General features: G+C 37.8%; 1 protein-coding gene across 1 annotated transcript in view; it reads right to left on the reverse strand.

Annotated features, from left to right (window-relative positions):
• MIPEP (mitochondrial intermediate peptidase) overlaps window positions 1-24,696 on the reverse strand; it is a 78,770-nt gene that overhangs the window by 27,081 nt on the left and 26,993 nt on the right. The window contains exons 11-16 of the mRNA XM_059825231.1: window positions 19,437-19,590; window positions 18,392-18,469; window positions 17,206-17,410; window positions 13,461-13,570; window positions 6,640-6,714; window positions 714-833 (exon numbers count right to left, since the gene is read on the reverse strand). Of these exons, the coding sequence (XP_059681214.1) occupies window positions 714-833; window positions 6,640-6,714; window positions 13,461-13,570; window positions 17,206-17,410; window positions 18,392-18,469; window positions 19,437-19,590 (742 nt within the window). The remainder of the gene's footprint in view (window positions 1-713; window positions 834-6,639; window positions 6,715-13,460; window positions 13,571-17,205; window positions 17,411-18,391; window positions 18,470-19,436; window positions 19,591-24,696) is intronic.

A 24,696-nucleotide genomic window follows, 5' to 3' on the forward strand; every position in this document is an offset into this window, starting at 1 on the left:
GAAAGGATCTGGGTATTCTGACCAAAGCATTAAACAGTGATTCAGGCCATGCTCTGGCTGGGAATTCAGCTCCAGACAGCCCAGGAAATCCCATGACTGTCATCTATGCAAACTGCACCTTTGGATGTCACATGAAGTACAAAACAAATGCACGATTAGTCATGTTGAAGATCAAAATTACATAGCTCAGTAGAACTCAAGGCTTTAACACTTTCAGATACGACATGAAAGGATAAGTAAATACTGTGCCAAAGGTCATAGCAGTACAGTGAGAAAAACTCACGTCCAAGTCCTACTTCACACTCACTTGCTCTCACATGCTGACACTGACAGCGTACAAACACCAACACGCAGCACAGTGTTTTGTAGCCTTTTACAAACAGTCCTTCGCAAAGCTAGAATAAACCCTCTTTACAAGGTATTGTTTCCAGTGCCTTCCTTAATAAGAAAATAAAAGAAAAAGTAATCAAGTTCAGCATGACAAGACCACACCTGTCTAAAAACAGGTACATTAATTAAATTTTGATTTTTAGCTGAAAATTTCCAACACCCTACTCTCTGGATAAAGTGGCTGAAAGAAAGAAAACTCTTTCAACAGAACAACACAACAATAAGCATGTGAGCATGAGTGGCAAGAGGCAGGGAAAGGTAGCAGTATTAATATGCTATCAAAGAAAAGGTGTATCTTATACAGTCTGTATGTTTCTACTCACTGTATTAGGTACATATGGCAATCCATAAACTTTCTCCTGTGTTTCCTTTAAAATTTCTGTGGTTGACTTTTTTAGAGGATGTTTCCCATGGTAGATTTGGTCCAAGGCAGCATAAAATACCTGAAGAGAGAAAATACGTTTGTCTTTGGCACATGGCATTGACATTTAACAACCAAAAAAGACAAATAGAAAAGAAGGGGAGAGAGATAATAGGGAGAGGGAAGAGTTTAAATATATACGGTTTTGTAAATCTTCTATTTTTAGTATAACACACAAGGAGAGAAACAGGTTTTTGGAGTACACCAACCACCACTATCATGACCTATCATGATTCCATGTTCAGGTCACTGAGAACACTGGCAGTACTAAATCGCCTGCATTTTTAAATAAAATTAAGATCTGTCCCTAAACCGCTCCGGCGATACCCCTTTTCACAAAGAATATTTTCAAATAGATCTAATAAAAAGACTTAAGTTATTTGAGTGGACACAGCAAAATAAGCTATTCCAAGACATGTGCATGCAACCATGAGAACACATCACACCTGCAGGGGCAAGTTACGGCCCAGGCCTGCACATGGAGCTGCTGATGCCCCTGAGCTTCTGCTGGAGCACTCGAACAGTGTAGTACTAAGGCAGATGCTTCTTTTATTTTAGCTCTCACAATCAGAGCAATAAATTGCTGCACTGTAAGCTTAGCCTGAGATCACACTGCACCAGGAGGGTACTTTGCCAGAGGTAAGAGCTGGGTCCTAGGCAATTTTTGTGCAGAAGCATGTGAACTACGGCAGAATACAGGTGCATGACTAAATTAGTGAGGTGTTTGAAGATCAGGAAAGCAGCACCAATAAAAAAAGTTTTCAAGGAAAGATAGCAAAGCAGAATATCTGGCATTTTAATAGCAAATATGAAATAGGCATGGATAGAAGACAGTGCTAAGGCTCAGTGTGTGCCACCACTGAAAAAAATTGCAGCACTTATTTTTTTTAATATGAAGATTTCCTACTCTGTGTAAGTGCAGGAAAGACAGAAGAAGAGGACACCCACTGCTGTGCAACACCAGATATTTTTGAGAAGTTTGGTGGATCCAGATATTTAAGCCAAAGACTTCAGGTCAGGCCATCTTGTGGTAGGCACATTTCATAGGAAAACTGATGGTACGGAGCCTCAACAAGCTTTTGTGTAAGGGATGAAGCAAATAATTCAGCTAGAGGTTCAGGCCCAGTTACACTCCCAGGGACACTGCAATACCATTCCCAATGAGATAAACACACTGTTCTAGGAATTACAACCACGAAATGCAGAAATTTTATGGAGAAAAGGCTGTTTGGAGGCATTCTCCATCCATGGAGAATGGATGTTTTATGCAATCTGAATAACACAACCCCCCCCAACCTGTGAAAAGATTCTTTATTATGGAATTTGGGCACAAAACCATTCTGAATTCTCTAACAGTTTATCAGAATTCAGCATTTATTTTATTTGGGCTGGATACAACACATACTGTCACTAAATTGTGACTGTTTCTAAAGGACCATATTCCTTTTGTTTGACTAAGCTGTCTTCTAACATACAGAATTTTGATACATCCTTTGACAGTGTTTGTTGACAAATGATAAATGTAAAAATTTATTTTTTTCAACAAAAATTAAGGATTATAAGGAGAGGGGTGAAGAAGCCATGACTTGCAGGAGCTACTCCTGAACTTCCTGCTTGCTTCATACATGGCTAATGAGGAGAAAAGAGGTTAGTAAGACCTAAACTTGCACAATCAACCATTAATGACATTGCAGGTTTTGTGTCCCAGATAGCAACACTGAATAAGTGATACAAGCGCTTAACATTGCCCATCTACAAACCCAGACTAGGCAGCAAATATCTGTTCAGAGGATAACTCCATGAAGACACTGAACCAAATGGCAAACAATAATGAGTACTTTATTTTTTAAAACCAGACTTTGCAGGGGTATTTTAAATTTTCCATGATTATACTGATAGCATGAAAAACTAAAAATCTACAGAAAAACTTAGACTAGATTGTAAAAACTACAATATTTTTTACTCTTATCTTAGAGGAGAAAGAGGCTTTGTAATGCCTTTGCTTGTACTTGTCATCCTCAGAACTCGTCTCTAGAAACCCAGTTAATTTTTTATGGTAGCAAGTGTGACTGAGAATACGGCCAAGAGCAAGTACCATGAATAGATCTGAAAATTACCTGATGTAACAGTCCAAGAAAACTCACTTTCTCCTGTCACCCTAGGCCTTTGCAACTCTGCAGGAGTCATTTCATACTAACTTCCCTCTCCTCTCCAAAAAAACCAAACCAAACATGAGGAACTTCAGCATCTGACAATAGACTTTAGCACCCTGCTTCAGCCCAGCCTTGATTCTCTTTTTTCTATCTCCCAGCTTTGTTAGGACCTGTTTGCAGTTCCTCTTCAGTGTTCCTCACAAGATGGAGCGCACTGTACTGCAGTGGACCTTCTCTAAGGTAAAATTTGGAGTCCAGTAGTTTGTGGTCAGGGAGCTGGAGCAAAAGCTCAACTCACAGCTAGGCAGTGGGGAAATGTCAGCTGAAGGCCAGTGAAATGGACTGCCTAAAGAACAATGTGGTGATAGGGAAATGAGTCACTCAAGCCAGCTATAAGCTTTCCCCCAATCCTGGCACATGTAAAGCGTGGGAAGAAAGCTATGAGCCAGGCCACCTGGACAGAACAGTTGGAAAAAAAAAATCCATCCCTGAAAATAAACTTGGATGAACTTTATAGCCCATAAGCATTCCCATCTACAAACCACAGTTCTGTATGTTTACACAGGCCTTTGAAATGGGAAAGGGAGACACATCCCAGGACCACAGGATTTTAGGTGATACTGCTGAGGAGCATGCTAACACTTAATATTAAGCAGTAGCTAGAAAATGATTTCTAATTTCAGTAAAACACATTTCCCAAAAGACCTAAAAATATAAAAAGGCCATCAAATAGTTATCTATCTTCACACTGTCTCCTATTTTGCACTGACATTGGTATTTATTAGTTTCACTTGATTACAGTTCTTTCTAGCTACTTTTCTGCTTAATAGCATTAATATGTAAACAGTTATGCATTTTTCAGTGAAGTTACTGCTAACTGAAAGACTCTGGGACTCAATCTGCATTGCAAAAGCCTTGTGAGAAGATGCATGGATTCTCCTATCTTTCCTCTTGAGTAATCGATAACATGAGCTGGAAGAAAATGCAGAGGTATTATAGTTATGATGAAAAACCAGCATAATTTCTTATTTTCACATGCCAGTAGACTTATTTTCTGAACAGACCACAAAAGAACTTTTAAGCATTTTCCCCACTGCTGGAAAATTTGTAAGCATTTCTCTTTCTTTTAAAGGTCAAATATGGCTTACATAGCATCTAGTCGTCAATATAGAATATACTCTTCGCAAAGTCTGAAGGAGAGGTATTAGAGTCATAAGTCACAGTTTTTTTCGGTATATACATTAGTAGGACATACATACTTTGGCATCTGCAGATTGAAATCTATGGTTTTCTTCAATGAATTATTATACTTTTAAACCTGCATGAGTAACAATACACACTTCTACAAAGGAATGTATGAACTTTATATTTGCCATGCAGTCATCTTCTCTGGGACATTTTTTCTGAATCAATACACGGAATGGCTCTGCCAGTCTGTCTCTTTGAAATGAGTGCATACTTCTGTGGGTATTAAATTTAGAATCTCCAAAAACATGGTGCTGAAAGTAGACAATGAATAATATTATTCAGTGTGGCACTGTAGTCATTTGGCATGGGTTAAGACTGGTTGAACATTAGTTACACAAGAGTAATTTGAGGGCAAGCAGCCTGCTTAATCACTGCCTCATTGCCAGCACCAGTCAATCGTTAGGCAGCCGCAGGAATTTCAGCCCACCAGAAGTGGGTGTTCTCTTTCCCAGTTCTAAAGCTATGGGGTCTGGAGTCACTCCAGGACAGACCCTACACAGACCCCAGGAGCAGCTGAAGGCCAACAGGAGCAGGGGGATTGCGCAGCCCACCCCACGGGACCAAAGCAATGACTTGACTTACTTCTGGAGCACGCCATCTCCTCTGCCACAGGACAGGGAGGCCATGTCACTTGTTAATGTATCTGTAACTTAAAGTGTTCTTGGTATCCAAGCCCATATAGCCCCCACACTGTCAATTTGGTCTCAAACCTTGACAAGATTATATAGCTAATACATACTAAAAGTCAAAAGGAAATCTGTCAGATCTATATATAGCTGTTATGGACACACCAGAAAAGAACGGGTGCACGTGAAAGCACTTGATCATCACTTTGGTGGTTACTAGCCTGTACATTGGCAAATTATTCCATGTTGGTGGACTTCATGAAGAGGTCCACCACTAACCATTCTCAGTGTGAATTGTATTTCAATGCAGAATTGTTTATTTCCCAAAAAAACTCCTATATGAATTAATTATATTCTTGCCCACATTCTTTCTGGACTCTCAACTATCTCTATAGGAGAACCTTTCAAAGCCAGGACTGTGCATTTCAAAATCAGACCTGCAGAGAGAGTGCAGCTATTTTCATGTCACAGAGGTATAGCCATAGGTAGTACCGTCCTTGTTCACACCTGCATAGCCAACACTGGCCACTGACAGCCAGCACTGCACTGAAAGCATAATTCAAAAATACGTTAAGTTTAACCAATGAAAAATACATGTATACACTGAAAACAGTGTTAAATCTGGTTTTGATTAGTGTAACTGACACATATACATTTACAGGTCCACACTCCAGTATTCTGATTCATTTTAAATTACTATAAATAACTGCACAGAGCAAACTGCAAATATTTAACTAAGTTTTTCTTTTAAATCAACTTCAGTTAACCAGCACAACTCATGTTTGTAGACAGGATTGCAATCATTTGGGCACTTTTCAAAGTGAAGAATTTCAAAGATCTGATCTTTAAATTTGTTTCTTTCCAGATCTCAAAAATAACAACTACCCTTTATTAAGGTACTAGCAGTTATCTCACCTAAACACCAGGTCAACTGTAAAAAGAAAAATTATATGCTTCTGGCTTAAGGCAAAACAAAGAAGAAAACGAAATCACAAAAATCCCACAGTAGAAGCTTGTAGAATACTAAATGCAGCCAAACTCTCACTGTAAAGAAACTTGACTGGATGCTAATGCTACTGTTCACATCTGAGAACTGCTGTTGCAAGACTGAAAAAACCTACATACCTATTTTAGATAGAACCCTAATTTCCTTCACTTCCTTTGAAGAAAAGCAACACTGATAGTTTGTTTATGGGAATGACTGATCAATCACATCTACCCACAGAAAATAAAGGTTTATGTATTTAATTACTGCTCCTAACACTGAGAGAGAGAAGTCTTACAGCCTTATAGCTCAGCCACCAGTTTTGATGGCAGTAACAAGTTGCCACTTTCATACTGGAGCTGCAGAAGACAAGGAGCTCAAATCACATTCTGGTAAATAAACGAGCTGGTTTGATTTTACTAAGGTGGCCTGTATCTCTCAGTCCTGCTACACTTTAATGATCTAAAGGTACACAATACTTCCTCTACTGCAAGTTCTCCTTAAATGATTCCATTAATTTCAGAACTCGATCTTAAACCACATTTGGGAATTCTGACAATCCAACCATTTTCAAAACCTGTGGTTTTCACAATATTTTCCTACGGATTTAGACATTTAGCTTTAAGCAGACAGCACAGAATACGTTCCCCAAAACAAAAATGAAAATTAATATAAAAATGAACTAATTTTTACTAATTTGTGTATAGTCATTTTAATGTGTCTACATTAAAATGAAAATTTTGTAAAATTCTAAGAATTAAAATATGTTCTGTAAGTTCTGGATAAAGAGTAGAGACTAGAATGCAAAGAACATACCTGGAGTTGCATATCAGCTGCAGCACACACCTTTTTGGACTCACATAGTCTTGACACCATGTTTTTTGGTAGTGGCTTGAATAAAAAAAAAAAAAAAATGTCAGAACATATTTAGAATTGATGTATATTTGTAAATAGGATGCTTGCTACTAGAAAAGGATGAAGATTAAAAAAAAAAGACTCCTGGTGGTAATAAAAACATATTTGAATTGCTTTGCATTGAGGAAGGAAATCTCACTTGCTAAACAAAGCATTAACATTAAATGGGCAGTTAAGATATCGGCAGTAATTTACATAGCAATCAAGAAATCACTATGTCTCAGTGCTTGTTTTTCTATAAATTGATCCTATGTCCCCTTACATGCCTGTTAAAAATATTATGACTATCTTTAGAGATAAAGAACAGATGGGGCAGTTAAAGTCCTCCCAGGTCATCCTGACTAATCTTCAAAAGCAGATATTATAATAGATTCTCCTGTTGGTCTTTGAGCATAGCTCACTTAGATTTACACAGAGGCCCACATAACTCCCACTGAGCTGGTGGGGTTTTCATAACTTCAATTGGGACAGCATCAGGCCTTCTACCCTAACCCACAGAAAAATGTTTGGTCATACTGAACAGTAAATCTCTACCCTTTGGATTTTTTAACAAAGTTGAATTTATTCCACATCTATGGCAATAAAATTATTCATGCCACCACAGACTGAAAGTCAGAGACATTTTTCAAGTCATTAAGCAATTTGACTTTCTATCCAGACATCTACAAGTACATCCAAAGAGTTTTTAATGCCAGATTTTTAAGAATATCTGTATATGAATGCTTGACCTTACACTTCTTCCACTGCTTCCTGAATCTTTTCAATAGATGTTTTTGCTAGTAAGCATATTCTTTTTTTGCTAGCAGTTTTATTAACCAAATATATTAAATATGGTTAAAATAACGGAGTTCTTGCTAAAATACTGAGAAAGTTACTACAAGTTGTACCATGTAATACAGACGTTTGGTATTACACTGAACTCTAAAAGCGTACCTACACTTTTACAGTGTGTTGAAGCGTTTATGAAATAATACATGAAAGTCTACAGATTGTGATGGCAGAGTCATATGTTTAGATTCTATGCAAATGATATGACTTCAAAACAAACAATGTTAACATTCACAGAATAAAAACCCAACTCCAGAGAAGTTACACATAAGTAAGGAAAATGATATCAATTAATTCTGTGGAATCTGGAAGTTAAAGCAGATAAGTTGCACAGCTGTTTTATGCAGTAGCTTGCCAAAGCTTGTAACCTCTTCTCCAAGACAAATGTTAGCTGGGTCAACAATGGGATAGAACAACACTCACTATTTTGCCTGTCATAAATGTGCACAGCTGTTAAATTTCAACACAGAAAAATGAACCCATGAATATGAAGTCTCTCCTACAGTATATCCTTGTTAGGCCAGTATTTACCCTTCCCAAATACAAAAATTCTGTTTCAAATTACATGATGATTTTGGACTACTTAACTAAGAGTAAATGGGCAATTATCCATAGTAGTAAATATGTTAGTAGCTGACTACCTTGAGGTTCCATACTGGATTTAGTATTGTTCAAAATACCACTTAATTATGTGGAAAAGTTATTAAGGCAAGAAGCAAAGTAGAAAAAAATTGTAAATGGTAAGAAGTATTTTGGTTGGACGGTTTTTCTCCTGGTTCTATGAACATCTCTTGTCTCATCCTCTTCCACAGAGTGAGGTGCTTCAATGACTTTTCATCCTGGAACTAAAGCACCTGTGGGTTTGCAATAACACAGTTTCTGTTGTCATGCAAGAAACCCTTGTGTAAGTAAACCTATAGAATTTTGAACAGATTTTGTTATTAAGCACCAAACCTATCAGCAAGTTTTGGCTTTAGGCTTTCATTTCCTAATAAAGTAGTGCAGTACGGAATTAAACAAAACTGATTTATTCTAGGGGCACTTGTTTTTTAGATACAGTAAAGTATGAGAAAACTGGATAGGAATTCTTAAATCGTAATTTATTTGTCAGTGTTAAAAAAGCTGAACATCCAAAAGCTTGGCAACAGCAAATATATGTATTTTACACAGTTATAATTTAAGAGTGTTAAAGCCAAGAGCACTCCTACCAGTAAGGTCAAACCAGCTCTTTCAACATAATGGGGTTTCAATTTTATATTTTGGCTGTATTAAATGATGGTAAGAGGAAGTTAAGCGTCCAGGCTTTCAGCTGGTACACAAAATAAATAGAACAAAAGGCACTAAGACTTTTCTAATTGGCATTTTGATAAACCACAGTCCCCCAGATCCTCAACTGAGTTGGGAAATCCAAGTTTGCAGTTCACTGGGGCACAGAGCAGCAAGGTTCAGTGATGCGGGCAGACTTTGTACGCTCCCTGGGACAGATGGTCACATCCAGCCCTGCTCAAGAAACAACTGAAGCAGGTCTAATTCTCAGTTCAGAGCTAAGCATTTCTTACAGACTCTCCACCCAAGACAGTCTTGCCGCCTTTTGACTATACTGCAAATAGCTGACCTCAAGCCAGAGAAGACTGCTGAAAAGGCAGCCTCTGCATTCGCCCATTTCTTCCTTATGTTCTGCTACAAGCATCTATCCTATTTTAAATCGAACTCCTGAGGGGAGACACAGAATGATCATTAATAGTGCACTAAAATCTCTTCGCACAGGAGATGGCTTAGCACCACCTTCTAGAAACCAAGTAAAACGTAGGTAATACCAAGAGCCTCCAAGAAAATATTTTTTTCTTTTTGTAGCCATATGAATATCAAAAAACCAAGGTAGATCTACTCTGCTCCAAGGATCAAGATCTACTCTTTGAGCAGATTAAAATCAACAGGAAATTATAAATCTTTCTTATGACAACACCTATTTACAAAAAGGCACAGGAGAAAGACATAAATGTTCTTTTGTTTAAATCTATCAGTACTACTGATCCGGCTCAAAGATTGTGTTGTGATCATAATTCACGAGCCAAGCAGAATTTGGCACCAGAGAAACATTGCCAAAATTAGATTAAGTTGAAAGAATGATAAAAAGGAAATCACCTATTTTTCCCAAAGCACCTTTGGAATTTTAAAATTTAAGATTTCAAGGAACTCAAATTAGCCTCCAGAGGGTTTTTTAAAGATCACCACTCCTCTCCAAACTTTATTTCTGTGAATGTCAGACATACAGACATGCTGAGGTCTTGAATGCACTGAGGAAGATGTACTGTTTCAGGCAACAGAAACTATTTCTCCTTGCTCCATTACAATCTCATACAGTCCCTTAATAAGCAGCTGAGTGAAGAAAAAAATGCATCAGCATGATTATTTTACTTATCCTGAAAGATGAGCTCTCTGATAAAACCAGAACCAAGCAGTCATCCTCCTTCTAAAAGAAAGACTTCACAGAGCTTTGGGCTAAAACTATGTTAATTGAATAACCATTCAATTTTTAAAATTTAAACACTACATGCTTTACTTCAGGTTCCACTTTTCCATCCTTCTATATTAAGTAACTGTAGGATCTTGGCATGAATTTTTCAGCATGTTTGCCATGGTGGCTGAAAGAACAAAATTCCCTGTGTCCGAAAGCATGCTTAACTCCTTACTGCTGTGTAGTAACCGCAACACATTATGACTGTTTACTATCTGTGGGCTTATTCTTGTAATCATGCTAATACAATACTGCCTTTGTAATTCCATCTCTGTGAAAAATGAAGTCAGTTCAAATTTGAACAGCTGAAATACTGGTCTTTGTTCAACAGAGCCTCCAAAGACACACAAGCTTAAAATGATTTAGCTCGACAGACCTACCACATATCTGTGCACTTAACAAACAAAATTAAACAAACAAACACAGTGATACAGAATGGTACGCATGCACCAGATTGTCTGCTTAAGCACTCTTATGACCTCATTTTGGTATGGCGTGACTTCATGAGCTTACCTGAATAATTCAATTTTAGTAACTAATTAACACAGTCCTCTCTATTCCTTTTTTTTTTTCCTCAAGGATTTTCTGGTTTGAGTTATCTTCAAGATGAAAGGAAAACTAGGCTTGCTACCTTCTTGGAACAAAGATTTTTGGGCTGGCCAGTTTTTCGAACTAAATTCACAAGACGTACTCCTTTTGCCAGACGAGCTTGCAAACTTTTTCCCTCCTCAGTACTCAACAGCACAACCATCCAAATTGCACAGAAAACAAAGACAAGCTTTCTATAAACTTCAAGATACTCTGGACCAGTTCCTCATGATCCACATCTATATGCATAATGCATTCTCATCTTTGAAAGCCTGTCCACCAAATCTTTTTTCTGCAATGCTACTAAAAAGCAGTTTTCAACAGTTCATATGTTTTAATAATCAGAACAACATCTCTTTCGCCTTCTTTCCCATAAGCATAAGCACTGATTCTAAGTGAGGACCCTCAGGACCAGTCCTTCTACAATTGGCTTTTATGGTAAGGGCAATCATAAGCTGAGACTATGCTACCAAGTTTTTCTGATGTAATTATGTTAAGTAGGAGGGTTAAAAATGACACCACCTAAAATTTACATGCAAAAACTACAGCACAGATGCAGCAATGCCGAAAGGATGCTTTTTCAAATTATCTGCACTGCCTCCTCAACAAGCTAGGTCAGTAGAAACCCTCCTTCTGCAGTTGTTGCAGGAAAGATCCTTCTCGCACAGAAAAGCTCAGTCTCTTTATTCATAAGAAGAAACTTAATGGAAGTTCTCATATGGAACAACATTTGAATGAAATGGTTTTACAAATTCCACATTTTAAATGTTTCACCCACCTTCCTTACTTCCCCTTGGAAAGGGGGTAAAGTAGACTCATTTTTCTTTCAAATAAATAAAAAACTGGACAAGAAAATGTTGATACAAATTTCTATTGGCACACCAAAAAAATTAGTCAGGGAACAAGCACAGAAAATATAAGCCCCAAAAGGATTTTTGTGAAGTTGTAAATGTAAGACAGCTGGGATTTCTATTCAAAATACTTTGTAACATATACACAACAGATAAAAGTAATTGCTGTCACAATCACTAAATTTCAAGAACAGAAAAGATGACTTCAATCAACAATCACTAAGTTTCAAGAACAGAAAAGATTACTTCAATCTATTTGTATTTAAATGACAGATACAGAAATCTGATATCAGATCCTTAAAACTAGCTTAGATGAACCAACATAAGCAAAAGCAGATTTATATATGTTAGATAAATGGCTTAAAAATACTTTCTAAATTTAAAAAAAAAAACAATTAAAAGGAAGCCACCTAAAGTCCTCAAAAGCCACACAGCAGTTTCAGGCTCTTTTTCTCATCTTCCAGCATAATCCATTCTTGCCCCCTTCAAGACTGAATTTCTACATTAAACCTCTCTCAATTGCTCTCTGAAAGGGCAAGATTTCACCACCAATAAACAGAAGTTGTTTATGGAAATGCCAAGTGGGACACAGTGTCTGGTTCTTAGCTTTTGCACCGCAACTAAACATGGTTTAGATTTGTTAAGCCATTTTGAAAATACAAAGCCATAAATAATGTTCCACAAATCTCTTTCAGATGTTTTAGTCAAGCTCATTCTCTGAACTCATATGCAATCAGATTAACTCCACTATGTTTAAACACTACATGAATTTTATAGAGAACACTACAAAGCAGTATTTCAGTATGTGGACTCAAAACATATAAATGATGAACACTCCTGAACAGAGTACTTCTAACTCACAGGTTTCAAGGAGACTTTCTTAGTGCAATCAATTCTGCAGAAATGATTGCTCTGTAAAAAAAAGAAAGATTTAGAGAGCAAATTTCTCAGACAGTATCTATTAAAATAGAAGTTAAGCAACGTATTTTTTCTAACTGTTCAATGGAGGCAAACATAATTCCACTTTCATAATACTGAAATATACTGAATGCTTAGTATTGGATAAAAAGCTTCAACAACTTAAGAGGCTTTCTTGTTTTTGCATTGATGGGTAGTCTATTCTTCAATCATCACATTTGAGTACACTGAAATTTGCCTCAGTCAAAAGCGCTAGAAAAAGATCTGTGGTTATTGTTTACTGGTTTGTATTTTTGAAATGGCTGTACAAATATAAATCATGTTCTGCTGCCATGTGTTAAAGCAACCACTGAAAGTCACCTTGTTCCAACAAGCACTGTTTTCTAAATTTCCCATAGAAAGTAGATCCTTGCAGTAGATTGGTACAGATCAGCTTTAGGTAAAAAAGGACCAGAGTTTTAATGAAGAGATTCATGACTGCCAGAATCTAACTAATCCTAATCTAATCCTAAATAAAGCAGTATACTTTTCATCACAAAATATTTCAATCACTACCCTACACTGTGCTAAAAATCAGAGTTTTTAAACACTGCAAATCATTTCCATTTATTTGCATGATTTGGTACCCAAGCTTTAAGACAGACTTTAGTTAGTTCAATGATGAATCACTAGTTTTGTCATAGCTTACCTGTAATTAAATTAAAACATTCCACATAACTTGATTCACACAGGAAGTTGTTCACCTACTACACTAAGTCTGTGTAGTGTAGAAACTACAAAACCTTTGTAGGAAAAAAAGGTTGACAGTTTTAAATATGTAATTGGAACCTTGGATAGAAGGATCTAGTATTCTTTTACAGATCACATTTATCTTTTCTGCAATGATAATTTTAAAATAATTTGTATGCATTGTTTATTTCTACTTGGAACATTATTAACAAGTAACACATGAAAGTGTGATTCTTCCCCTGAATACATTTATTCCTATTTTCTATATTTTATATATCAATTTTCCTTACCTGTCCTGTTTTATAATGCCTTGCAAACTGGTTAACCACTCGATAGTCATTTGCAAAGTACTCCATCAGAATTGACGGAACTTCAGCAAAATCAGTAGGACATCTGGTTCCTAGAGGTATAATAATTGTACACATTAGCATTTGCTATTTTCATTAACACAAATAGTTAACTTTCCCAAAAGGTTTTGCAACTTTCAGTTTGGACTTTTGGTGAACTTTAAAGTTCTTTCGTTTATTAAGTCAATATTTTATTTCCATAGCATTATTGTACATATTGCCAGAAAAGCTTCATTATAATCCTACACATTTTACTATAAATCACAAAGTAAAACAAAATATTTGAACAGCTGGGTGAGGCACCTTATAAAGCTCTGGATCACACCCTTTTTAAACTAAACCAGACTGCAGCTCACTGGCCCCACATGAAACACCAAATCTATTTAAGTACCCTAAATCTAAATCAAACTACAATGTAAATAAAACTCTGCCTTAATCCCATTCACAGTTACAATTTTTAGCTTCCATCTGTTTGCTGAGCTTACTTATGCTTTATATAAACCTTGCTTTGTAATACCAAGTCATTCATCCAAGGAACACTCTTGCAGATAAAAGACATGTTCTAAGTAAGTCCAACGAGGTAATATCTTAGCAGTTAGTATTTTCAAGAAGCACATTCCCAAAAAATTTATTTACTCTAATCTTTATCATCACCTTACACAATGGAAGTTATTAAGAAGTATAACACATCACCAAATCAAAGCTGCATTTCTAATTTCTATATTAAAGTTAGGGATGTACAAAGTTATTGGTTTAATTAATGGACCCACTGGGTCATCACCTCTATCCTTGTCTGCTAAAGACAATGTCAACATTCAAAACTAGTCTTAAATGTAAGTCCAGTTTTCGCTTCTACTAGTCTTTCTTGATAACTATTTTTTAAAATCACTTCTCTGATCTTTACAAATCTTTCCCTAATTTTTAATCTGAATTAATAATCTGTTTATACTCAATGTTTTCAGACCAATACTGCCCTTCAGTACAAATAGCATTTCCCACAGTTTTTACCCTCCTAAATTGAGAGAAACTACATTCTCTCTCAGCCGTCATTATGTGAAAGCAAGATAAAGTCCAAAAGACTATCCATTGTAGCTTTTCTCTGCACTTGCTTCAGTTTGAATTCACCTCAGACCAGAGACACAAAACCACGCCCAAGCATTGTAAGAGGTTTCACCAGTATCATTCTTAATCATTCTTATTGCTGTTAGACACACCTCTGATGCAATTCCAAATCACATTTCCCCCTTTCACAGACACATTAGCTATCTGCAGTTCTGCATTAACACATAAAAGTGTTCTTCTGTTCCTCCACCACTATTGAAATATCCATTTGATAGCATAAATTCTCTTTGTACTCTTTAAATACACGATCTACACTGTGTAGTTCTGAATTGCATTTTACTTCTAACATTGCAGTATCCAGTCATTCAGTCCTTATACAATACGCCAATCCTTGTTTTGTGCCATCACATTTCATTAGTAGAGTCTTTTTTTGTTGTTGTTTGAAAATCATTTTACAAAAGCCTAAAACAAGGCAGGTCCCAAAACAAGGCAGGTCCCAAAACAAGGCAGGTCCCAAAACAAGGCAGGTCCCAAAACAAATGCCTGCAGAACTACGCTGATGTTCCCCTAGCCATTTATGCTTTCTCAGTGCTCCTTAGTAAAGTGACAGAATTCTTTTCATAACCATTAAAGAGACTCCTGAAAAATTACATTATCAGAAAGTTAGAAAGGTAAAAGGTTGGGCAGTTATCTGGGATAAGTTAGTCCTCCTGTAAAACAAATGTATATATTCTCTACTGCATGATAAACCAAAATGGAATACAAGCTAGGTTTTAAAAAAATCTTATACACACACATGCATTAAATAATCAATAAATGTATATAGTAAAATGACAGATTAACTTAAAAAGAAGCACATCTTCAGTCAAAAACGTACAGTATTATCCAAGTTTTGGACCCACTAGCAGCAAAATGGATTCCTGAATATTTGGGAACATTAATCAGAAAAGGGAGACAGGGGAGAGTAGGGAAGATGTCAAACACTCAGTGCCTCTCAACTAGAAAGTTAAATTTTCTGTTCTCATAGTAGCCTGTAGTTATCTTGTTTCCACACTTTGCCACCCTAGTGTCTCATGAGAGCAGACAACCCCTAACAGACATCCCTGGGATGAGCCATTTGATTGTCACACATTCCAAACCCTAAAAAAAAAAGGTTTTTCTGCAAAAACAACACGACTGACCTCCAACACTGCTTTTGCAATGCCAGATCTGGAGTGAAATCCCCTGGGACGCATGACTGCCTGGAGCTAAGGCAACGCTGAAACCACACACAGGGGCTCACAGAAAGTCTGAGCCTCAAAATTAGCCCCTTAAAGACTCTGACATACGGATGCATACAATTCACCACAAGAGGAGAGCCCCACCAAAGCAGTTACTTTGGGCATATAAGTACTCCTGGAGGTCAAGATGAGCAAGGCCATACGAGTGGAACGGGTGGGGGAGAACAGTTAACCATCCCAAGGAGTATGCAGAGCTTATACTGAAAGAGCATATACAGTGTTCATTTGTTTTAACAACGTCCACTAGTGACATGCTTACAAATAGCTCAGTCTATTTTAATTTTAAGTGGAAGACTTAAAAAAGAGGGCAAATTATCTGTTGATAAATACATAACTCTACCATGGACTCCGCTTTATATCATTAGCATAATATAAAAACAGTAGAACATTAAAAAACTCCTTCAGACAACGGTGCTACAATTCCATCTGTTTGGTTGTGTTTGGGTTTTTTTATAAGTAAATGTCTACTGCCAATGGGATTTCCAGCACACTATTATAGAAGAGGATATACCAAGCTGTCCGCAAGTAAGAAAAGTAGCATGCCAAGCAGCTTTAGCCAGAACATGTCTTTGCCCCATTTGCCACAACCACAGAAGGCCACAGCAGCCTGCGAGCTGTCAGCCAATACACTCATTGCCACTGCTTGAGAAGAGGGACTAAATGAGAAAAGGCAATATTCCTTTTCTGTGTATCCACTAAACTGTGATTGCATATTCATTCATGTTCATTTACGTATGAGAAAAAAGCCTACCAGCTAATCATGCTTGCAAATACAATACGTTTTTAATTTATCAACTTTGCTTTAATCAGAATCAACTAGAAAAGGCCTGGCTTTACAGATTTTCCATATTGCCAGTGTAAGCTCTTTGCAAAAACTGATTTACTAATTTTCCTTAATTCAATTTCCTAAATCATTTCCAACCCAGGATTCATTGTGCTTTTACACTAGGTACAAGTTTAGCTCAATTTATTTTCAGTCCTCCCACTATTCCATTATCACAAACTCCACATAAGGGAAACCTGCAAGAGTGGATACCACCACTAGAACAAAGATCAGCAGTACAGAAAGAAGAGATACCAATGCCTAATTCTTATTAGGAGAAACAGAATATTCAAGTGTTGTTTGGTTGGGTTTTAGATAATACCTGGGTATCTGATATTGTATTTTCAAGTCAAAGATGTATAAGTATCAACATGACTCAACCATTTCTGGTTCATGCTCTTTTTTCTTGTTTAGTTTTGGGGGTTTTCTTTCCTTTTTTTTTTTAAATCTACTCCCTTCTTCTAGAAATTAGATATTTGACTAAAACAAACAAACAAAAAAATCACTATTCTAACTTTCTTACCAGTGACATGTTGGTACCGAGTTCTTCCCAGCATAGAATGCATAGCATGTCCCATTTCATGGAAGAGATTCTCCATCATGCCAGGACTTAGTAGGGTTGGTGCACTCCTTGTTGAATGGGGCAGGCTAAGCATAAGAACAACTACAGGCAGCTGGTACTCTCCATTTTCCCTTAGCCTGCCTCCACGAACTGTAAAGTGACAATCCTTTTCAAGATAAAATGATGAAATTATGAAATTAAACTTACAATATTAAATCAAACCTAAACATATACTCAGTTACACAAGTTGAATTCAATGATCATTAACAGTGTTGTTCAATAGCAGCACGCTGTTTCTCCACCTTTATTATTTGCTTCATATTCATAAGGAAACTACCTTATTCTATAAATAAAAGACTGTGCTGCTTTTAGAAAATAAAATTTTTTGTTGTTGTTTTAGAATTATCAAAATGTCTCAATTTTTCTAAAAAAGATCACGAGCTCAAATAAATTTACTGATGTGGCAAATCCATAATTTATAGATTAAGTTCTCTCCTCATTCTTCATCATTAACTTCTTTATAAAATATACTGCACAGTACTCCTAGTATATTGTGAAATATTAGCAAAACAGAGTAATATATTAAACTAATGTAGATTTAAAGTTTGCCCACTTAGCACCTCACTAAAAGTGGTAATTTGCAGATGTTTCTACAGGGTGAAGTGTCTATTGTACTGCATCGTATAGTTAATATACTGGCACTAGGCACCATGAGTGAGCCACAACAGTTGGAAGCATCTACAGTTTTAAGTAGAATTTTGAATAAAAATTAGTTGTCATTATGAGCTTTTACCTTTAGAGAGTATCAAAATTTCAGATTGTTTTTACTTGTAAACAGTAGGCCACAAAAGAAGTGTTTAAAAATCTACCACTTCTCTAAAGAGTTCTGCGACATTTCATAGTGCCTGTCATTCTGTAGAACAAAGAGTCTGACTTCAGCCTATCAGGTGATGTTTTTTAAATGAAAGGTTATTCACAACAATATTTTGCCTAAAACCACATTTGAAGTTACAGACTGTCCCTGTTGAAATTTAATTTATTTTAAATCGAGATAACTTTTACTAAACTTATATTGAAAGCAAATGGCCCTAATGCTACAGTCATTACTCAAACAAAACCCATGCTGGAATCGGATCATAAATGTTACCTGATGTGGTTTATCAGGTCGCTGAAAGAAGTCACAATAGATGTATCCCAGCAAACCTTCAGTTTCATGAACAACAGCCTGAAGAAAAAAAAAGTATCATTTCCACAGTGAAAGCACTGATAAGATGTGTAAATTGAAGACACATCTATTCTATCTATTCATGTATTCTAACCCAGAGAATTATAATCAATAAATGAAAAATAAACTGGGAATAATTAATGTAAAACCTGTCAGCAATTTTAGCTGGAAAAAAATATATACAAGATTCAGAACTTGTCCCTCGAACTACAGCCATTTCTGCATTTCACTCAAAACTAACTAGTCACAGATTAGTATTAAAAGTAACACTGTAGCCCCTAAATGATTTCTGAGAAGTCAACAGTAACAGAAGCTGATTTACCATGCAAATAAAAATACAAGGAGTAAGGAGTAATTATAAATTGACCCACAGGATATAAAGAACAGCAGCTCTGGCTGGAGGTGGAAGAACAGTGAAGAAGATCTGGCAGTGAATACATGGAGGGAAGACAACAGAGGAACCTGGGAACCTCATGAGTAAATTATAGCCCAAGTTTTTATTTCCACCCTCCCCTAAAAAGAGGGCAGAAAAATAAAGACGTAAAAAACAATCTCAAAGTAAAGATGACATACAGACTAAAAAAATGAGGCAGACACATGACTGCTAGAACATGGACCTACAGCATTCTAGCCATCTACAAATTGAAACTAAAAAACCTAGCAGGGCTCATTCAGAAGGATGGCTTGAAAGGTACAACAATAATCTCCGAACAGAGAAACTGCTTCCGATTCAGGCACCCTTCACAAAGAGACATATTAAAAAGGCCATAAAATACCAAGCATACAAAAGGCACTTAGAGTATAAAGCCCTTGAGATCTAACTTCAACTAAAATTAGACAACTAGTGTATGCTTTTGATAGATACCCAAGTAATTTGAAAACAAAATCTGATCCATGGCTCAGAGGAACACACTGTCTTGTCTAACTTCCCTTTATCATTTCAGATGCTGGGAACAAGAATACTTACCAACTTTCGAACATCTTCAGACCAAACCTCTCCTCTCTGTGTCTGTTCAGCATAAAGGGAGATACCTAGGAGCTGACTGAACAAAGAGTTCAAACCTTCCATGCACGCGCCAAGGGAGAAAAATGGACAGTACAAGCTAGGATCAATGTTGTACCTAAGGAAATACAAAGAAACCCAAACCAGTCAGTTGAGCTACAAAAACGACAGTCTTCACCTCCAAGTCATAGGATGTGACAATGTGACAAAATACACCAGAGAAGCCTCAAGACCCTTATTAAGCATATTTGGCTTTATTTTTCAAGTAGTGAAACTAAGTCACAGACTAGTTATGGCACAGTGCTTCATAGTAACTCAATTTTTCTTACATTAAATTTGGATACCAAATTCAGCAGATGTTGACTATGATTTTCAGAGATGTGGTGAACGCATAGCTCAAACAGACCATGGCAACACCATGGGTGGCCAGGCTGTGGCTTTTGATCCACAAAAGGCCACCAACACTCAAGTGCCATTCCCATGCCAAGGCTGCACCGTGTGACTGATTAGAAAATGGAGCTGGCTTTGGCTGTGGTCTAAGCCAAATCCTCAGCAAGGGCAGGAAACCAACCAGTAAGCACTGCTGACTGCAGTCTTGTCTTTCACTGGAGCAATAGAAACACCAAGGAGCTCAGGCTCTGGGGACTCTCTGAACCATACAGAAAGGATCGTACAGCTTTGAGCCACATGAAAATTTTAGTATGTATCATGGAATTCAAACATGGCCAAGCTTCCTGAGCCTAACATCAAACAACTAAGTATGTTCAAGACACCGTAGCACAGAAGACACATGTGGGGAGGAAGACACCATGCATCTGCATGCACGCACATAAACTGAGAATGAACAAAAAGCAATTATAGAAGTAGTTCAGAGACGTATGCAGCCTATACTTGGGCTCAAACCTCCTGAGACTCTGACTCTAAAAAGTAAACAAACAAGTGTATCAAGCAAACAAATGCTTTGCAAGCTTATACCTTCCATAAACTGCTCAGGGCCACACAACTCTTTGGAGATGACAGCAAAATCAGAACTGGAACCTGCTTGTAGTGGTGTGTGCACCCCAAATGGCAAAAATGTTCTTGCTCCCTCATTTCACACACAAAGTCGAAGTTACTTATATGATTTTCTGGGATCTCAGAGTAAAGACTGTTTAGAGAATCACAGTCCCTCCCTTCTATCTTTTTTCTTCTTTCATGCTCTTGTGCTTTTGCTTCTTAATGAAATGGTAACTAGTCACTGAAATTTACACACACATCAGCTAGACTCCAATAGCTGAACACCAAAGAGGAAAACCATGGTATTTTAAGGCCTATGATCAAAAGGCTTAGTTAGAGACCAGCTGTGAAAGAGTCAGCTAGTCTCTATCCACTTATCTACCCTTCCTTCCTTCCCACTCCCACAGACAAAAGACCTAAAAATGAAGTCCACTGGGGATACTGCATTTGCCAATATGCTGCTTACAACTGCAGCTACAACTCACTACCAGCTTCACTGCACTGTATTGCACAGCAGGGTGGGGTTACTTCTCTAAGCCACAGCACTCATTCTTGAATATGTCACTGTATTTTGTTTTATTTTTCTAGTATCCTTTATATTACCTTTATCACATACCCTAGCAGCATTTTGCAACTACCATAGCAACATCTGTCAAAAAAACAGGTATGCTCAGTTACAGGATTTTCCTTATTTTCACACTACAAATGCAAGAAGCTAAAGCCGATGTATTCCGTTCTATTTTTAATTATACTAGAACATAGAAAATAAAGCAGATTTTGCTTTATGTCTTTGAAGACAATGTCTTCAAGATGTGTAGCAACACTTAAATTCACATTCCTCATGCTGCAATACACACATTTGCCTTCTTACTCAAAAAGAGTCTTTACACCAAAAGAACAAAAATAAGCATGATATAAATCACTTTAGATCAAGTTAGATAAAAAAACTGGAAGCAAGTCTTTAAAAGAAAGTAGAAGAGATGAGTTAATCTCCATGTAATAAACCACAGAAATCTGGAGTACGAAGGACACTGCTTTATACCCGGAGCCCCCCAGAAGTACAGAATTACAGTGTATGTGTTGAATATCCTGAGATTTTTCCATCAGTAATTCCTAAGAACTGCGGCTCCTTCAACAGCGGCACTTTTTGGAAAGCTGTAATAGGTAAATCTCAGACATCTCCAGACTTTTATAGTATCACCCTGTGACCACCATCTGCTCAGATTGCTACCGTGAAAACTTAAACCCACCACTAAGTGCCTCAGTCCTCCTGATTCCGCTCTGAAGCTTTCCCTGCATACAGATTGCAAGACCTGTTAAAATGATCCTTTTCTTTATTAAAATGAAAAAGAACACCTTTTAGCAGTGAGTCATAGCAACCTCTGTAATAGTTTAGGACTGTTTTTTGTCACATCACTTTAAAAATCTTATACCATCATCCTACATACTAATATGAATACTAAGCTGAGTTGCCCATTTGTAATTCAAACAATTGCTTCTTTAACTAAGGACCGACCATAAATGAAAAGTTCACTATAAAAGTACTGTCTCAATAGAAGTTTACTATAATGTGAAGCAGGATTTCTCCACATACACCCCTCCAAGCTGGGAAACATGATTATCCTTATTTTTAAAATTACAACATTTATTTCAAAATAAATTAAGTATGAAATAGTAGGTAATGATACTCTTTTTATACAGCTAAAAAATGACATGGAAAAAAAGACAAAGTTATACATCATTTTTAGTACTAATTCAGCTTTGAGTTGAGTAGTAACCTAGAGCTAGATCTCCTCAGAGCCAATTCAGACGAGCAGCATTTATTAGTTCTGGCTCTGCCCCAATCCTGCTCATCCCACCCCAGTTCTACAGAGCCACTCAAATTTACCTTACCTTGGTTTAGGTTCCAGAAAGGTTTATTAATCCAGGTGTAGCACAAAGCCAACCTACAAAACTATCTCAGAAACAGGGGAGTAATACAGACACGCTCAAGTGGTTTTCATATGGAGGTTGCATGAGGACTTTTTGCAGACCTCATTTCAATCAGCCCTGCCAAAGCTATGCTGACCATATGCAAAGCCCATCTAGTACCTTCACATCCTCCTCCCCCCAGACATCCAGTATCATCCAAGGTTTCCCTGCCATTTCCTCTCTGTCAACTGAGAGAACAGAGCTGATTGTATGAGATACCTCAAGAAAGAACCCATATGATATAATACTACAAACACACACTTCAGTAAACAAAAATTTAACTTCACCAACAGCTCACAGTCATAACAAACCATCAGATTTTCACACTTGCAGGAAATTAAAACATGTAACTCCTACCAGTGAGTTCAGCTGCAGGAAAAGAGAATATGAAAATGGTAAGAAAGTCAAGAACAGCACCCTTGAAAACACTTCATGAAATTAAGCCACATTTACACAGGAAGCAAGAAAAATCAAAAGAAGTGTGATATCAAGAGAGACCAGACTGTGCAAATATTTCTGAAGAGCAGAATTTTTTTCTGATGGACCAGGTAATCCTGGAAACCATTTCCAAGCCCGTGAAAGACAAGAAAGTCATCAGGCGTAGTCAGCACGGATTCACCGAGGACAAGTCATGCTTAACCAACTTGATAAACTTCTGTGATGAAACAACTGGCCTGGAGGATGAGGGGAGAGCCATGGATATTATCTACCTGGACTTCAGCAAGGCCTTTGACACTGTCTCCTTCAGAGAAGCGCTTCACAGAGAAGCTGTCGATGTATGGGCTGGATGAGCAGACAGGGAGGTGGATTAAAAACTGGCTGAATGGCAAGACCCAGAGGGAGGTGATCAGTGCCACAAAGTCTAGTTTGGAGGCCAGTGACTAGCAGTGTTCCCCAGGGGTCAATGATGGGTCCAGTCCTGTTTAACATCTTCATTAATGATCTGGATGATGGGGCAGAGTTCAATAAAGAGAAGTACAAAGTCCTGCACCTGGGGAGGAACAACCCCAGGCACCAGTATATGCTGGGGGCCACCCAGCAAGAAAGTAGTTTGGACAAAAAGGACCTGGGTATCCTAGTGACACCAAGTTGAACATGAGCCAGCAGTGAGCCCTTGCTGCAAAGAAGGGGAATGGCATCCTGTGCTGCAGGCTGAGAAAGGCAATCCTTCCCCTCTACTCAGCACTGGTGAGGCCACACCTGGAGTGCTGTGTCCAGTGCTGGGCTCCTCAGTACAAAGAGTGACATGGACATACTGGAGAGAATCCAACAAAGGGCCACAAAGATGATTGAGGGACTGCAGCATCTCTCCTGTGATGAAAGGCTGAGAGAGCTGGGACTGTTCAGCCTGGAGAAGAGAAGGTTCAGGGGGATCTTATTAATGTGTATAAATACCTGGAAGAAGGGTGCAAAGAAGATGGAGCGAGGCTCTTGTCAGTGGTGCCCAGTGACAGGACCAGAGGCAATGGGTACAAACTGTAAAACAGGAGGTTCCCTCTGAACATCAAGAAACACTCTTTCCTTGTGAGGGTGACTGAGCACTGGCACAGGTTGCCCAGGGAGGCTATGGAGTCTCCATTCTTGGAGATAATCAAAAGCCACCTGGACACGGTCTTGGCCAACTGGCTACAGGTGGCCCTGTTTGAGCAAGGGGGTTGGACCAGATGACCTCCAGAGGTCCCTTCCAGCCTCAACTATTCTGTGATTCTGTGAAGACGTCATATGGAGCCTAGGACTAAGACCACACAGCTCCAATATGAGATAGATTTCAGCTTTATCAGAGGAGAACAACGTTTCATGCTATCTGCAAAGGATTACCCCACTCAGTTGAAATACTGGATCAACGTGTTTGCTGGGGGGTGGAGGGGAAGAACTCTGAAGCTACTTTATATTTCACTTCATTTCTGTCGAAAACGCAGATACATACTAGCAGGAGAAAGCAGTGATACTTCTTCAGGGATAGAAGAGCTGACATTAACATATTACAGGGAGAAGGTAAATGCATATTTCTTCCTCATTCTCAGCACTCCTTGAACATGTGCATTGTCCCCGTGAACTTACCCCATGATGAAAAGGATGGGGAGAAGGCTTTCTGATAGGTATTTTGTAACACACTGTCACTATCCAAAGTGGGGGAAAAAAAAAAAACAGTCTGTAATAGTTTTGTCTTTTGGAAAAGCACAATACTTACCACCCACACATGAAAATAGCAGTAACAGACTATACAGGCCTAAGGCTGACTCCCCAAGGGAACTAG

Source organism: Gavia stellata, chromosome 1 (genome assembly GCF_030936135.1).
Source record: "Gavia stellata isolate bGavSte3 chromosome 1, bGavSte3.hap2, whole genome shotgun sequence".
Taxonomy (NCBI): Eukaryota; Metazoa; Chordata; class Aves; order Gaviiformes; family Gaviidae; genus Gavia; species Gavia stellata.